Genomic DNA, 19,228 nt, shown 5'->3' with positions numbered 1-19,228 from the left:
TAGCTGCCTTCCCTCTAGTCTTACACTACTAAATTAGGAACAGTTAGCGCAGATAGCCCTCGTGTAGCTTTGCGCGAATTTCAAAAATAAACAATAAATTTAGGCATTGCAGACGACACTAAATATTGTTAGTGAAACTATATGATTTGTATACATTTATATATGATCCTTTGTAAAGAAAACGTTCATCAATACATCTTGTCTACCCTGGTATGAAGATAATTAGCACAAGTATATTTTGTACATATAATTCTTCATAAACACCATGCTCATCCACACGTCACACCCACACTGATGTAAAGATTATAATAATACTACACATTTTCCGCCTTCTTTTGTAAGTAACATGCAATTTGATAGCGTTAATATAACTTAACACTTGCGATGCAGTAGGAACTTCTATTTCCCCACTATCTTTTCCGTTTTGTTCATCTTCTGAATCTCTCACACTGTTACCATCTTGCGATTTTATTATACATTTTAAATCAATTTCATCAGTTTCTGTTAAAACTTTCTTGTCAGCATTCACAAAATTTTCCGCGTTCACAGAAACATCTGCATCAATCTTTTCAATCAGAGTTAGGATTTCACAAGAATTGTCATAACAAACAACTTCTCCACAATATCCGCCATTATCAAAAATAAATCCACGGTTTCGAAAACGCTTTATTACACATTCATCTTTTACGCATTTGATTGAATGACTTAAAAATGCAATTGCATCTAACACGTCAATTTTTATGGTCATTTCAGATGCTCTCTTACAGTCGTCCATGTTTGCATCAGTTTTCTATATTTCAATTTTATAGACAGTATAAATCATTATCTAGTGGCTGTAGAACTGATGTTGTACATGGAGGTAGAAAAACTAAACAAACATTTGAAAACTGAACTTTTGGGTGACAAGTTGCATTATCTATGAAAAGTAGAATATTCCTATTTTCTTGTTCCATTCTCTTGTTTAATTTGTTCAAAAATTCCTCGAATATAGCACTTGTCATCCACACTTTATTATTCGCTTTCCATTCCACAGGAAGTTGATTCTTCCTTAAATTTTTTGAAACAGCGCGAATTTTCTCTTTTACCTATTAACAATGGATTCTCTAGTTTTCTATCAGCAAATGCGACCAAAAGTACAGTCAATCGTTCTTTTGAATAGCGACCTCCGGAATGTTGACGGCAGAAAAAAGAACAGAATATATTTAACCAATACTTATTGTAACAAAAGGTCCAAGAAGTTATTAATATTTAAACAAATTATTAATTAAATAAAAAAATAATATTTAATCAAAACCATTTTTTCCGCCTTAATCAGGTTCTAATCCGCGTTCCTGATAGATGAGGAAAGTGAAAGTTTTCTGTCCGCGTTACGCAGGTTCCGCCATACAGAGGGCCTTTTTCAAGATAAATCTTAAGATAATGCTACAAAATTTTGATATTTCCGGCTTCTACAGGTTTTCTTCCAATGCAGTTTTCGGGTTAGACAGGTTTTACTGTATTTGTAATTCATAATTTTATTTATTTTAAAACGGATGATCTTTAAGTGAAGGGAAAGGCATTCTAATGAACAAGATTTTACACAAATTTTATTTATCCTCCGATGACCCGCTAAAAATCTGTCATTATTTGCTACCTTACACAGCATACTAAGCAACTAATAATCTTGAACGAACAGCTGCAGTCGAGTATTTTTATTAAGCTCATAAAGATCTCGTTAACCACGAGATTTTAGATATAAAAATAAAAAAAAAACAAACACGGAAGAAACGTGATGAATATACACCTACTTTATTTGTTTTATACTAGCAGCATTACCCGACGTTGCCTGGGTTTCAAAAGACCCTACTCTCTCTCGGTTTCCCCGTTCCATATTTTAATTGGCAAAAAATATTTTATGAATGTATGAAAAAAAATACGAGTTAGGTTTAATTTTTGAAATTAAACTATGAACCTGTTTTAAATTAGGGCATCCTTATAAAAGATATTTTCGTTTTTCCTTCACTGACAAGAAGTATGAGTACCTGTTCTACCGAACAGGATAAGCCTAACTATGTCCCCCCCCCATCTCCGTAATTCCTCCTCAAATATTAAAATTTCAAATGCAAATATATATGTAAATTATGTTTAATTTCCTTTAATGTTAATTTAATATATTTTTATGAACGTCACACAGTATTCATATTGATGTACGAAATGTACTACAAACAAAATAGAATATTGTTCTTTGGGTTTCGAACCACCTGGCGAAAAAAAGAATAAAATACATTCGCTGACTTGACTTCAATCTCATATTAAACAGTAAGTACTATAACGTGTATCTTACTCTTTTTTTTTTTTCTTCACGTAATCTAGTTTCTGGTAAACAACATAATTTTATATTATAGGCTAGGCCTACTGTTTGCTTTTTCACATAAGACATTTTAATTCTGAAACAAATTCTTCTGTATGAAAGATTAAATACAGGATGTATTGTATATGTACAGTTAATGATCTATAAATAAATAAGCCTATAATGCTGTATTCTAAATCAAATGTTAAATCAAACTTACCCTAAAGTGTCGAGTCTACATAGAATTTATTCATGTTATGTATATGCTAATGATAAAATTACTGGTTCGGTATCAGATGATAGAAGAAAAATTGTCGTTTTACACATCTTCTCGAGGAAAAAATGTGATCTGCGTAGTGAACACAGCGGACAAACAAGCAAACAAACAGATATTTTAAATTTTGTATATAGATTTGTTTGTTTGTTCTTAGACATAAAGCTACACAAAGGACTATCTACACCGTGTCTACCGTGAAGAATCAAACCTCGGAATTTTGCGTTATAATCCATTATACTGATTGCTAAGCTACTGGGAGTGAGCTTTTCTCTATCTGGAGTATATAGTCAAAATGAAAACGCGTAAATATTCACGTCATGTGTAACAAACATTAATAATAACTTCTAACCGTTTCGACTAATAACTTCAGTATCAGAATCAAAACGTGTCTAGATATTTGGAATGTATACATTACAAACAAAAGTATAAACTTCTCGTTCTTTAAGGACACGATTAAATTTATAGTATGTGCTACAGAAACTTCAGTTATGGATACATATGTGTTATTAGATGCGCATATTACTGGGTATACATCTTGAACAAGAGTGTAACTTGTCAATCAAAGTAATTAGAACATCAAATAGGGTAAAATACTTTATATCTATGTCAGTTAATTTAGCTGTCAATCAAAACTGTAATGTTTACAAATCAATATAAAAACATCAACAATCTTCCCAAACTGATTGAATCAATCCCTTTGTTAATAATGTTTCAGTGGTGCCTCACTTATTATACGCACATTCGTCGATGCCTTGCAAAACACAGTAAATATTGAAATACACCATAAAGAAACTCAATTGTGAATTTAACCTTTTTTTACTCATAAATTCATGTTTTAATGTACTATTCTGTGAAATACATTAGAAACATCTGGAAATGTTTTGATTTGTTTTTAAATTCGCGCAAAGCTACTCGAGGGTTATCTGCGTTAGCCATCCCTACTTTAGCAGTGTAAGACTAGAGGGAAGGCAGCTAGTCATAACCACTCACCGCCAACTCTCTTTACCAACGAATAGTGGGATTGACCGTCACTTTATAACGCCCCATGACAGAAAAGGTGAGTATGTTCAGTGACGGGGATTCGAATTTGCAACACACAGTTTGTGTGTTGATTACTCTAACCACCACACCCAACTAGGACAGAAAGGAACTAAGTTCTACAAATATATAGTTTCCCCTGGTGACTTAACTGTAAGCTTGAGAGTTGAAACCTGGTGTCGGATCCATTAGGTGAGTACAACGTGGAAAACCTGTTATGAAACTTTGCTTGAAGAAACAAACAAATAATATCAACATTATTTCACATATCAATAAATCTTTGATGGTTTCGATATACAAAAGTCAAAACATTTTATCAGGTTTTATGTTCTAGTCTATTCTCCGGTGGATCAGCGATAAGTGTATGGATTTATTAACGCCCAGAAAGATAGCCTATTCGGCAGTTCCGCACTAAAGAACAACGTATTCTAACCTCTGTTTTTATTAAGACTAGGACTAATTTGTTTCTGTGACTGGAATGACTGGAGAACAGAAATGAAAAATATTGATACCAAATTTTATATCGCAAGCAGTTTATTTTACACTAAACCACAATGTCATTCACAATTCAAAATGTGACGTAACCTAAAGAATAAAAATCTAAATTTACTATATGTTACTGTTGAATGACCCTTAGCATGAATGAAATGTTCAACAATTACTTTTTTCTGTTAGTGGTATACAAAGCTTAGAACTTAGCTCTGGCCACAACTAAAAGTATAGCACAATCAACCTTTAAAAAGTCCATGAAATAATTTAAACTGATGGATTAACTTAAACTTTTCCAGTCATTAGGGACTGGTACTTTTTCTTGTTGCACTTCAAGTTGAACACTGAAAAGCAGACAAAAATTTAAAATAATATTGTTCAAAGTTGTCAAGTGAGGACGCTGTAAAACAACAAGCCGAACGTCAGTTGTGCCGTAGACTTGTTTCTATAAAAATTGAAATATTCACATTTGTTTTGAATATTATAACTTCAAAATATGAGAACTGTGTTTTGAAAGTTTTATTTTTTTTCTTCCAGGTTTGTGAATACACCATACAATGTCAAATACAAATTCAATACATATTCATAAAACTGTTCCCTTTAAAGACTAGGAAAACTTTAAGGATCCAAGAAAGTTATGGTCAAAAGTTTACTTTTAGCATTTGTGAGCTGCATAACGAAAAAGAAATAGAGAAACTAAACTTCAAGTCGACATTAAAGTTTTTATACAAATCTAAGGCCCCAGCATGGCCAGGTGGATAAGGCACTCGCGTCGTAATCCGAGGGTCGCCGGTTCGAATCCCTGTCACACCAAACATGCTCACCCTTTCAGCCGTAGGGGCCTCATAATGTCACGGTCAGTCCCACTATTCGTTGGTAAAAAGAGTTGCCCAAGAGTTGGCGATGGGTGGTGACGACTAGCTGCTTTCCATCTAGTCTTACACTGCTAAATTAGGGACGGCTAGCGCAGATAGCCCTCGTGTAGCTTTGCGCGAAATTCAAAAACAAAAAAAACAAACCTAAGACAGGAAAACTTCTTAGAAACTGGAAAAATCAATGCTGCTCCTACTTGAACTGCTTTAGTTTGAATTTTACTGCGCAACACAAACAATAATTTGTTTATTTGTCTTTCTTCTAGCAGATAATTTTGAACTATCACATTGCAAAACTATAATTTCTGTCTAGCGAACTTTGTGGAAAAGAAAGAAAAAAAACGTGGATGAATAATGAAACATTTATTATTACATCTTTATAGTACTTTAATAGTGCAAAAAAGTACTTTATATTACAAAAAAGGGTGCCTGATTTAGTTTAAACAGTCAACGCGAAGAAAAAACACAGCATCTGTGAGATGCGTAACCAATATTGTATGATAAATTATTACACTTACGAGGGCTGTTCAAAAAATACGCGGACTGTTTGAATTGCACGGCTCCAGTTGGTTCCAGGGGAATCCGCTTGGTGTCGCTAGGTTCGCAAAGATCAGCTGATTACGACGCCATTTCCCGATTGCAGATATCTTCATTTGTGTATTAGCTACGCGGTTTTAAGTGAAGTGCGATTTTTTCGTTTGGCGGATTTCAGAATGAATGACCTGAAGGAGCAACGACTTGCTGTGAAATTTAGTGTTAAACTTGGAAAATCTGCGACTGAAACTTTTGCTATGCTTAACACGGCTTACGGTGATGTTGCTATGAAGCGTACGGCATGTTTCAAGTGGCATGAACGTTTTAAGGATGGTCGACAGTCCATTGAAGATGATGAGCGTCCTGGACGTCCTTCACGTCAACTGACGACCCACACGTCGACAAAATCAACATCCTGGTGCAAGCAAATCGACGTCTGACTGTCAGAAAGCTTGCTGAAGAGTGTGGGATATCAGTTGGATCTTGTTACGAGATTTTGACCGAAAAATTGAAGATGCATCGCGTTGCTGCGAAATTAAGCCCTCAGAACTCGTGAGTTTTTGGCCAAACACTCGATCACTGTTCTTCCCCACCCCCCTACTCACCTGACCTTGCTCCTTGTGATTTTTTCTTGTTCCCCAAACTGAAAAGACCCTTGAAAGGAAGAAGATTTGAGACGATTCCCGAGATTAAGGCAAATGCGACGAAGGAGCTGGAGGACATTACAAAAGAAGCGTACCAGGACTGTTTCAACAAGTGGAAACACCGTTGGGATGAGTGTGTGCGTTGGGGAGGAGAGTACTTTAAAGGGGTCCCAGACCTGTAACTTCTAAATAAAGTACATTTTGTTTTATGACGTCAGTCCGCGTATTTTTTTAACAGACCTCGTATAGGTGAGGAAACGCATCATTTGAAATACACTCATTTTTTATTCATTTCATCTTACTTAGTGAACCTAACGTTTTCCATTAAATACAAAAATATCTTCGTTTAATTGCGTTGCTCTGATTAAAACTGACCTTCAAACAACGGATTGTTTGTTTGTTTTCGCATTTCGAGTAAATCTACAATAGAGCTATCTACGTTGGCTTTCCCTAATTTAGCAGCATAAAACTAGAGAAAAAGCAGCTCGTCAACTACATTTTTACGAACTAATAGTGGGATTGACCGTTACGTTATAACGGCTCTACGGCTGAAAGGGCGTGAATATTTGATGTGACGGAGAATGGAACCCGCGCCTCTTAGGTTACGAATTGAGCGCCTTAACCACCTGGCCATGCCGGGCCATCTAACAACGGAACAGAAGAAACAGTTTCGCAGTTGGTGTCTTATGAAGTGTTCTTTATTTCGTAAATAATTGGCACTCTAACCTTTTAAGGAAAATTTCTAGATTTACTCAATTTTTTTTTTCTGCGATTTAATTAATGAATACCAGGCTATCTTGAACTTTCAGGGTAATTTATACATTTCTAACATTTACCAGCTAGAGATTATTCTACCAAAAGTTAAGACTGCTAAAGCTCAATCTACCAGAATTCAACACAATTAAATGATCTATCAGAATTCAACATAGCTTAAGGTTAACATTTTCCCCACTGATCGTAGTAATTTAACCCAATTCTTACAGTGCTGGACGTGTGCGAAATAGAAACACAAATGAACTAACACTAGGCCTTGCGTCCGCACTCGACAACACAAATTCTTGTATGTGTGTGTTTCTTATAGCAAAGCCACATCAGGCTATCTGCTGAGTCCATCGAGGGGACACATGATCTCACCTGAATTGTTACTTGTTTTTAAGATATTCAATACACAGGCAATATAAAACGACTGTATAAAAATTCAAGCATAATATTTCGGCGGTCCGAGACTACAATAAGGAAGATGATATTTGATTAAGTCGAAAACAATATTTAATTTCTTTGTTATCCTTTACTCACACATTAAAAAACAACTTTTGTGCCAGTGTCAAAAATATATATCATCCTTACAAACAGTAAATAAAATTTGTGGATTCCTACCCGTCTAACAGTTCCATCTGGAAGCCTAACGGTGACTTCTAAAATCCGTTCTTCTAAAGATCGGTACCTGCGGCACTCTAGACCTTCCCGACGATTACGACGAAATCCGGCCGGTAATGCAACGGTCGTGGAGTAAGATCTGCGAAAAGAACTTGCCCAGCGTTTTATGTTGCTCGCATTCTGGACGTGGTAAGTAGCAGAGAAACGACAAGAATCTGGGCTTATATGAATCATTATTTCCTAAATCATACTTCCCGGCTTCTTCATTTTCGAAATTCCGAGTGTATAGTTGATACATATGTCAGCATGTATAGAATTGTGAACAATGTTGTGGCACGTAACGTCGTTCCCAAACATGCGTATACGTATTTTGTCCGGCTCTCGTGAGATCGCCTTCATGAACGTAGAAATCAATGCTCTTTCTCAACTGCTTGATCGGGATATCGCGTGTGAACCACGTTTTTCTAAGCACGTGACATTTCACACCTTTTTGCAGGAAAGTGTTAAAGAACATATATACGTGATGAAGCAGTTGTCTATCATAATTACTAAACAGTATTAGGTATAATTACTTTGTCACAAGTTAACAAAGCACTCAATTGATGATGAAACTCTAATTCTTACTAACAACCAAAACTTTTAATTTAATTTCAAAGTTGACAGAAAGGAGTTTGGTAATTTATTACGAAAGGTATTTCCCATAGACACCTTGTTTTTTCACGTGACAGAAGTAGAAAATTAATTGAAGCTAAGCCTTTAAATGAAAAGTATCTAAAATAGCAAAAAAACAAACAAAAACGACATGACCAGGTGTGTTAAAGCGTTCGACTTGTAATCTGAGGGTCGCGCGTTCGAATCCCCGTCATACCAAACATGCTCGCCCTTTCAACCATGGGGACGTTATAAAGTTACAGTCAATCCCACTATTCGTTAGTAAAAGAGTAGCCCAAGAGTTGGCGGTGGGTGGTGATGACTAGCTGTAACCCCTCTAATTTTACACTGCTAAATTAGAGACTGCTAGCACAGATTGCCCCCTCGAATAGCTTTGTGCGATATTCCAAAACAAACAAATAGTATAAAAAAAAACATAACATGAAAAACACATAGTGTAATTTTATTTTCGCAAAATGTCTTGAACGTTTGAGAATCGTGATTAATACATTAAAGGAAATAAAACAACATTTACGTGGACTATTTTGGAATGTTTGTGAAAATCAAAAACAAAAGAAACTACAACAATAATCGAAACTCAGTACACTATGATAAAGTAACCCATCTCTGATTTGCAAATCACTCAGACAACAGGCATGGTGGGGCTAACGAGCCTTAGCCTCCAGAATTTCATGGAGGATATATTTCTAGTTCCTTCCTTTGCATTAAACATTTTTTTTGAGTGGCAAATATACCAGACCCTCACACCCCCTCTAATCCAGATTTTGTGGTTTTCGTCTGACCACAGCACTATGTTGACATCTATCACCGACATCAGTACTCGGTAATTAAGACATGTTTGTTTGTTTGTTTGTTTTTTTGAATTTCGCACAAAGCTACTCGAGAACTATCTGTGCTAGCCGTCCCTAATTTAGCAGTGTAAGACTAGAGGAAAGGCAGCTAGTCATCACCACCCACTGTCAACTCTTGGGCTACTCTTTTACCAACGAATAGTGGGATTGACCGTCACATTATAACGCCCCCACGGCTGGGAGGGAGAGCATGTTTGGCGCGACGGGGATGCGAACCCGAAACCCTCAGATTACGAGTCGCACGCCTTAACACGCTTGGCCATGCCAGGCCCTGGTAATTAAGACATATAATTTAAATGGATTTGTAATAACTAAATTTAATGGTAATTTATTTTTGAACTTCTCAGCTCGAGTTTGAACCTACGACCTCTTCTATGTTTGATGACTACTCCAACGACGAAACCAAAAGGGTTAACCTACCAGTATTCCATGGTAAAACACTTTTTAACGACTTAAAATACCACATTCCCACCTCACTCTCATACAAGGACTGAATGTGACAACCACTGGTTGGCGACGATGCTTCCGCACCAACCCACTTTTATTTCTGGTAGCACCTGCTAATGCGGATTTTTCTGAATACCTCAAACTACAACCGTTGTGTTTCCTATATGGATGTGTAACCATTCAGACCTATCATTAATATCTCAACCAAAAACAACTCACCAGTTTTTTAAAAAATTGCGGCTATATAAAAAAGCAAAAAAAAAAGCAGCGTCTGAAAGATGTGACATCAAAACTGGTAGACAAACCAGTGATGTAATACCTTTGTTGATAATTATAACAATGACAGTTCAGGTACACATCGTGTTACAATCTTCACTGTAACACAATGTTTACCTGAATTGTCATTGTTATAACTTTCACTGTCACCAACAGTAACACTGCACTGGCTCTTGCGCCAGTTTTGATGTCACATCTTTTAGTCCCATTTTTTTTCCCTTTATCACTTTTTTTTTTCTGCTGAGCTGTTTTCGGCTTAGATACCACGACTTTTTAACGAGCATAATGCACGAGTGATTGTGAGCACCATCATCACACATTTTTATGATCAACAAAACCTGAAAAATGCATGTGTGTACAAGTGTTCGCTGTAAATGCATGCGTTTTACACACAATTACATACATGGATTTAACATGTTAAGCAGTATCTGACCTACGTATCAGTTGAGTGTTTACCATGCTGAGAAGATGTAAAATATGACGAATACATTCCAAGTGGCATAGTACAGTATCATATTGTTACTTATATACCTGCAAATATCACACGTTGAAGAGACAGCGTGGTTTACGCTATAGAATAAGCTACATACATCCATTACTGTTGCAGGTATGGACACCCTAGGCAATTGAGATCCAATAAAAACCGCAGAGCAATCGAGTTTTATTTTGAGATTAGTGGAATTCATCAAAGAAATTTCAAAATTACTCCATTCATTATTTATCTTGCAGATCGTTTTATTTCTAAGAACCGAACATTGTGTTCGGTTTGCGATAAATTTTGTTCAGATATAGAATAAATGGCATGTTAAATGTTTACAATGTTTCGTAAAAATCAAAGTTTTGGGAGTGTGTTTTTATAAATTAAAAGAAATCGTACACAGTTTGCAAAAGACGACAAAGAAAATCAGACGAACTTTGACACCATATATCTCAGTTTTGGCTCCACATATTTTCTGGAAATTCAGAATGCGAGATAAACAAACTAGAGGATTTGTTTCTTTGTTTTAAATTTAGCACAAAGCTACACGAGGGCTATCTGCGCTAGCCGTCCCTAATTTAGCAGTGTAAAACTAGAAGGAAGGCAGCGAGTCATCACCACTCACCGCCAACTCTTGGGCTACTCTTTTACCAACAAATAGCGGGATTGACCGTCATATTATAACTTCCTCACGGCTGAAAGGGCGAGCATGTTTGGTGTGACGGGGATTCGAATCCGCGATCCTCCAATTACGAGTCGAGTGCCTTAACTACCTGACCAACTAGCTGGAATTATATATGAAATAATTAATGTAGTGAGTACTTAGTTACAGATAGCTGAAAATAGCAGTTCTTTGGTTCATATAAATTTATAACGGATTTACTAAACTGTTAAAAAGTGAACGCAATCAAGCTAGCTTCAGTCACGTGTGGCCCGGCATGACCAGGTATTAGGGCGCTTCATCCGCAGTCTGAGGGTCGCAGGTTTGAATCCCTATCTCACAAAATACAGAAGTGTAATTTTTTAAACTCTTCTCTTACTTAAATGTGCAGTTAGCCTTTAAAATGATCAAACAAGTTTATCTGCAATTGTGGAGTCATTGAAATGTATCTTAGAAATGAGAGAGTCGATTTTTTGAATGGTCAAGTCAATCACCTTATATCAATCCGATTAAACATTTATGGGCTGAGTTAAACTGATCAACAAAAGACTGCAAACCAAACACGGAGGATGAACTTTCTGATGTACTCGAAGAAGGATGGTAGTCAATCACTCGGAAACATCTGCGCAAACGCATTGAAAGCATGCTACGCTAAGGTGGAAAAGCAATGAAACCCAAGAGAATGCCAACTAAATATTAACTTGTGAAACTGGTTTGTGTTATTTTGAGTTTCATTTTTGCATTCGATTATTTCAGAGAAACTCGTTTGATCATTTTGTAGGTTAATTGGGATAAGAAGACCTAAGAAACTACAGCAGGTGCAGAAAACGTTTATGAGAATATGTAACTAAAATCATGAGTGCGTTCTAAAAACATACAGTTTTACATATTTTCTGTTATCTAATAAAATATATGGCAAATTAACATTTTCAAGGGGGTGAGAACCTTTTTTGTTCACCCTCTGTATATATGTAACAAGAACCCAAGTTTCCCTGTTTTCGAGAAAAAAGTATTTTAGAATACATCTAGTAATTTAATAAGAGTATATTGGTAGGTATGCTAACTTGGAAATCGTGTTATAATTTACAACAGTGCCCAGCAAGAGTGACGTTTCGTGGGCAGTAGCTTATATATAATGTTTGCAAAAATTTAAAGACCCGGCATGGCCAAGCGTGTTAAGGCGTGCGACTCGTAATCTGAGGGTCGCGGGTTCGCATACAGGTTGCGCCAAACATGCTCGCCCTTTCAGCCGTGGGGGCGTTATAATGTGACGGTCAATCCCACTATTCGTTGGTAAAAGAGTAGCCCAAGAGTTGGCGGTGGGTGGTGATGACTAGCTGCCTTCCCTCTAGTCTTACACCACTAAATTAGGGACGGCTCGCACAGATAGCCCTCGAGTAGCTTTGTGCGAAATTCAAAAAACAAACAAACAAAAATTTAAAGATAGTAAGGTTTTCATGTGTTTCATTTTTCAAACTCGAAGCAGAAATACAGACTTTCAGTACTGACGGAACCTGTTTATTACAAATATCATAAGTAAACAATACCAAAGAAAATGGAAAAAAAAATCATTTATAAATAAAAAAGCAATTTTTATTTCAAATATATAAGAGAAAAATATTAATATATTCTAACAAAATAAGTTTTGTTAACTTTATGACTTCTCTACACCTGTTCCCCATGCTGATGACTACATTTTGGATGACTTTATAGAACTGCATAATCCACTCTTGAACGAGGACATCTTTAAGTTCATGGACAGTCGTAGGAGCAGGTTGTCTGTCTCTTACTGATCTCTCTTGCAAGTCCCACACATGCGCAATCAGTTTAAGGTCAAGTGACTTGGCAGGTCAGCCCATTATCTCTATTTTATCATCCTGAAACATTGCAGTGATCCTGGCGTTATCCTGTTGGAACAAGAATTCATCTTTTTACTGTAAACAGTGAACGTTGGGCATCAGGATCTCACTTACTTAACGTCAGGAATTCTCCATTTACCACACAGAGGTCCGTATGTTCCTGCATGCAGATACCATCTAAACCCATGACTGAGTCAATCCCATGAATTAAATAGTTATTTATGTTATCCCATACAAAGATAAACAATTCTATGGCTTTCTGTGAGACCTGACTGTTGAAACTGGCGCCAGAAAACAGTTGTCCTCGCACACTGGTTGGATTATGAAGAACCAGCAATAAGAAGTGGTGTGCATTGGACATGAAATTATTTCAACGGGTTGTTTTACAATAGAACATTTACTGCAGAGCAAGGACGTAAAAGGAATTTTATTGGTCCTAGGCTTTTCAACTAATAGAAGTCCCCTCGTGCAATACATTCATAGTCATAACTTGAGGCCCCTTTGAAGCCATAGGCTTCAGTCCAGTAAGCCTCTGCCTTAATCAGAGTTTGCTGCAGGGTTATTGGTCAGATGCACGATCGGCAAATAAAGGATGACTGGCCGTAGCTGCATATATTATAATGATATGGTAGGACTCCAAAATCGTTTCAATATAATGTACGCAATTTCTGCAGTTAGTGAACATTATCAATGTCCCGTTTCATACAGATAAGAAGAAGGGAAGAAAGAATTGTTTTTCAGTAAAAAGTATTTTCAGATAAGCAGTAACACTCAAAATATACTTCATTGAATAATACAAAAAAAAAAATTTTTTCAGAGCCCCCAGTAGTTCGGTAGTATGTTTGTAGAGTTACAACGCTAAAATCAAGTTTCGATACCTGTGGTAAGTACAACACAGATAGCCTATTCCATAGCTTAGTGTTTCACTAACAAACAAACAAATGCGTTATAAGAGTGCCCGTCAAATCCCACTATTTGATTAGAATGGTCCAAGAATTGCTAGTGAGTGATGTTGACAAGTTGTCTGTTCTTTAGCCTATCATCGAAGATTATGAACGACTAGCAAAGGCGTCCTTTGTGTAATTCTGCGCGAATATTGTTTAAACGCTGGTTGTAAGAAAAAAATGTAAATGTATAAAATGATGTTTGCACTAATAGAGAAATGGGACAAAACCGGTTCAGTATACAAATGTACAAACTAAATATCTAGTGAGTAGAAATTTGTTTGAACATCAAGCTTGGGTTAAGTCTGTGGATTAACTCGTAAACGAGGTCAAAGTTTAAACTCCCCGTAGTTATCAACCTCGTTTTAAAATAAAAAAAAAAACTAGGACTTTTTAATTCCCTCGTTTTGGTTGTTTTCTTTACCTTATCTTGTGGAAAAATCATGTGTGACGTCCTTGAACTATTACGTATTTATTTTGAGTTCCCAGTCCTCTTTATAACATATATATATATATATATATATATATATATATAAGGTACGTTTTGGTATTAATTCAACTAAATAAGATTAAATTTTAAGGTAATAGCATCGGTATTTTAAAATCTATTTTAAATTTTAAAATATTCTCGTTTACTTGGTATCAGTGATTAAAAGATATCTCGAAATTAATGTTGTCAGATTGAATCGAAATATGATGACCTAAGATAGTGTTCTCAGCATATATTGGTAAGGCTGAAATGGTGAAATATCGGTGTGACTGTTGAGTAACAACCTGGCTTAGTCAATAGAAAGTGCTTTACATTTTGTATTGGTTATGTAATGGTTAGACTGATCCACTAAAAAAGTTTTTATATCAGTATTATTGGTATATAATGGTCAGACCGAGTCAATGATACACGTCTTTATATCAGTATTATTAATTTCTAACAGTCAGACTAAATGATTGATGAGTGTCTTTATATCTGTATTATTGGTGTGTAACAGTCAAACTGATTCAGTGACGAACGTTTTTAGGTCAGTACTACTGGTGTGTAACAGTCAGACTGAGACAATGATGAACACATTTAGGTCAGTATTATTGGCGTATAACAGTCCAGTTGAACCAATGAAAAGTTTCTTGAGATCAGAGAGAACCTTCAAGCTATTGCGATAGAAAAAAATTGTTTGTAATTAAACTTGAATTATTTCCTAAGTGGAAAAAAATTCTTTGAATTTAAAATAAATCTTAAAATTTGAAATTTAAAATTACCTAGTTTTAAGAAATAGCATGAGTATTTATACTATTTGAAGAGTTTTCCCTTGAGGAAAGAAAGTGGATGCTAAAAAAATTTTATATGTCAAGCAATTAATTCAGTTTTACACCCTCTACTATACTGGTACAGGTATGTTGAGGGTACAATTGCTGGATTCACATCTACAGAACACACACTCAGTTTTTACAATCATGTTAACTCGATACACCCCAACATTAAGTTTAGGAAAACATTAGGAAAAAACTAACCAAGTAGCATTTCTTAACCTTAAGATCACTAGAACTGATACACAATTCAAAACAAAAATCCACAGAAACATTACCCATACTGGATTATACATTCCCTGGGACTCAGCACATGAAACAAAACAAAAACTCAACATATTAAGAAACCAAATAAACATAGACACAAAACTATGTTTACCCGATAAAATTAATGACGAAATCAACAAAATAAAACAACACTTCATCAACATCAACAAATTTCCTCAAAAAACCGTGGAAAAAATTGTACGCACACACCTAGATCAACAACAAACAAACAACAATAAATCACAAGATACAACAAACTACAAAACCTTATACTGCTGTATACCATATGTTCCCGACATCAGCGAAAGATAACCAACATTTGGGAAAAACTTAACTAAACACAACATTCCAGTAAACACAAAATTTATTCAAAAACCAGGTGCAAAACTAAAGTCCATGCTATGTAAAAACTACACTGACAAACACAAAACCAACATAATTTATAAAATACAATGCAACAACTGTCACGACTTTCATATTGGAGAAACAAGCAGAAAAATGGAAACTAGATTCAAAGAACACAAAAAACACCTTCATACGTTTTTGAATACTGCAAATCAAATAAACACAACATAACCATAAAAAAACACCCAGATACTAAGAAGGGAAACAAATGTAAACAAACGCAAAATCAAAGAAGCCCTACTTATACAGCAACTAAAACCACAATTAAACCAATATAAAGGAACACCTTTATACCTATACTAATTAATAACTTAGCATCCAATTGCAACATCCTCTACAATCTCGTAGCCGTTTATACTATCGTCCCTAAGACATGTGTTCGGCAATGGTCACTTGCAAACTCTCTCCTTCTCAACCTGAAGATGACCTAGGAAGGTCGAAACGTTGCTCTCTTCTTATCAATAAAAGTGTTAATACCCATACCAGCCATTCTGAGATACATACAGAATGTTTATCACATACTGAAAGAAAAACAAACATATCGACTTACCGATTGCCTCTTCCAGCGCTGTATGTTTTACATGCGGTTTAATATGATTTCGTTTGTTTTTTGTTTATTTGTAATTAAGCACAAAGATACATAATGGGGTATCTGTGCTCTGCTCACTACGGTATCGAAACCCGATTTCTAGCGATGTGAGTCCGCAGACATACTGCTGTGTCACTAGGAGGCAGTTTTATACGAAGAAGCAGACACGTTTCTTCAGTTGTCATTTCTGTTTCGATCTGAGTACGAGTTTCCAATCTGAAGGTTTATGTCCCCCGCTGGGACAGCGGGAAGTCTACGGATTTACAACGCTACAATCAGGGGTTCCATTCTTCTCAGTGAACAGAGCAAATAGCCCGATGTGGCTTTATTATAAAACACACCCACAAACATACGATCTGAGTACGAGTTTCCAATCTGAAGGTTTATGTCCCCCGCTGGGACAGCGGGAATTCTACGGATTTACAACGCTACAATCAGGGGTTCCATTCTTCTCAGTGAACACAGCAAACAGCCCGATGTGGCTTTATTATAAAACACACCCACAAACATACGCTGAAGGTTTATAAAGAATGGAAAAGAAGAATTTGTTTACTGATAACTATTTTACCCATTCGGCCGTTCATTTCTATCAACACATAATATCTGGAGCTTTGGTTGGCCTTTCGATCAGAGATCAACAAAAGGGATATTCAAATCGTAATACCTAACTTGATTTATTAGATACGATATATTCCTGTTTCATTAAGCAACTAGGACAGTTACCTTCTGGCCTCGATTATTCTACTTTCCTATTGTTTATAGAATGTCATGACATGAACAAGGATAGTTCACTAAAGAATAGAAACCCATGATTTATTATCGTAAGTGCTGGATTAAAAACTTCTGAGGTGCTATACGCTGTACAAAATTTGTCTTTCCTTCCTTAAGCTAGACAGAACATAAAGTATATACAACCTCAACAGATCAGAACGACTCTCTATATTATTATTAATAAAATAATTTTTTTAGTAGCAAACACACAAGTATCACTGATATAGCAAAGATTTTGTGTCCTTGTTCTAATAATTTGGTGTCAAATATAAATAATTAAAAATCCTTTTAGACTGTCCTTGAACTTATGGGTAGCCTGCAAAAGCATTGTGATCATCGTATAACATAAATAAATGAACGAAGTTTATATGTATTGTTAATTAAGACTAGTTGAGGTTTTTGTACATACCTCTCTATATAACCTCATTGAAGTGTTTTTTTATCCTTGTGAGATCCGTGAGGAAGTGCACTATGATAACGTAGGTTAATTGAGGCATGATTATTATTGTTACCAAAACAGACTATGTTAATACGATGAAATAACGAGTTCAACAACAGTGATTGGAGTTAAATATTATTATTTCATTTCAATACGAATGCCATCAGTGTTAGACCAATAACGTAAGTGAAAAGAAATTATCTTCCTAATTTTCACATACGCAGTGCAAACCATATGCCAAAGAGACTTTCCAATACTTGAACCTTACAATGTTATTATAATGTCAACGTAGTATGTGTGTCTGTAATCCGCAACATAAAGTCGAAAACAATAGTGAATGCTCAATCACGCGAGCTCAAGCTGGAGGTCAATGACCTGCTCTAATAACCAATATTTCACGTACATTCTTACAAACAAGCTGTTTCATTCGCTAAACTCCCCTTACAACAATTTCAGTAACAACCGCAAATGATGTGGTTTGGGTTGTTTTGAATTTCTCGCAAAGTTACTCGAGGACTATCTGCACTAGCCGTCCATAATTTAGCAGTGTAATACTATAGGGAAGGCAGCTAGTCATCACTACCCATCGCCAGCTCTTAAGCTACTCTTTTACCAACTAATGGTGTGATTGACCGTCACATTATAACGCCACCACGGCTGAAAGGGCGAGCATGTTTGGTGTAACGGGGATTCGAACCCGCGACCCTCGGATTACTAGTCGAATGCCTTAATCACCTGGCCATACCGGGCCCTGACGACAGAAAGGGGTTTATTAAGGAAGGAATACAATTATCAATTATTAAGTACTGAAATTATCAGTTACTCCTTAAAGGAAGACTTGATATCATTATAAAAACATTCAGGATATCTAAGTCCACGATCTCCACCTTAAACTACCAGTTTAAAAAAAAATGTAACAACCAAAAAATATTTTATAAAAGGGCGTTATTAGCCTTCTTTGGAGTAACCTAGTTAATTAGCCCATTCCAGTCAATCTGCCTTGATTTCAAATATTTTCAGATACCTAAACCGTTACTACCTGTAGATGTTTTTGCATAGATCTGGATTTATTTTACATTGTTGAAACTTCTTTCAGTTATAGCCACAGTACTCAAACATCGGAGTACCTGCTAGCTACGTTTCTAAAGCTACATCTTTGGAGTTCCACTGCTGATATTTGTCAGTTTCTTGCCAGTGAAAAGAAAATCGAACTTTTCTCTAATTTAATCTTCGATTTTAGTTCTCTCTCTTAGAGTGAGTTGGAAACCTCGCATTCAAAAACTTTATCCAGATCTGATGATCAGTTCACTTATCATTATTTTATTCCTTTGAGATCGTTTCTTTGTTTGTATGCTTGTTATAGAGCTATCTACATTGGGCTATCTTTTGTGTCAATTGAGGGAATAGAACCCCGGATTTTCAGCGTTATAAGTATATAAACGTACCGTCGTTTCATTCCTATGTCTGTCGTGTTCTAGGCGACCGAATGAGCATTGAGATGATAATATATGTATATCCCTGATGATCCTTCATGTTTAAGCGAAAAACCTCGTCAGCACTGGACATGGCGGATGTTATAACATATTCTACTTTGCTTTCACTCATAAGTGTTTAAAATTTAATGAAACCAAATATTATTGTTGGTGAATTAGTCTCAATAATTGCAACAAAAAAGGAAATTTTGTTCTAATAAGAACAAGGAATCCACAG

General features: G+C 35.9%; 1 protein-coding gene across 1 annotated transcript in view; it reads right to left on the bottom strand.

Annotated features, from left to right (window-relative positions):
- LOC143223500 (uncharacterized) overlaps positions 1 to 7,958 on the bottom strand; it is a 178,590-nt gene extending 170,632 nt beyond the window's left edge. Inside the window, exon 1 of the mRNA XM_076451564.1 lies at positions 7,561 to 7,958. Within this exon, the coding sequence (XP_076307679.1) occupies positions 7,561 to 7,794 (234 nt within the window). The 5' untranslated portion in view covers positions 7,795 to 7,958. The remainder of the gene's footprint in view (positions 1 to 7,560) is intronic.
- Between the last annotated feature and the right edge of the window lie 11,270 nt (positions 7,959 to 19,228).

Source organism: Tachypleus tridentatus, chromosome 8 (genome assembly GCF_004210375.1).
Source record: "Tachypleus tridentatus isolate NWPU-2018 chromosome 8, ASM421037v1, whole genome shotgun sequence".
NCBI lineage: Eukaryota > Metazoa > Arthropoda > Merostomata > Xiphosura > Limulidae > Tachypleus > Tachypleus tridentatus.
Note: the sequence above shows the minus strand (reverse complement) of the source record. Positions and strands in the feature narration are given on the sequence as shown.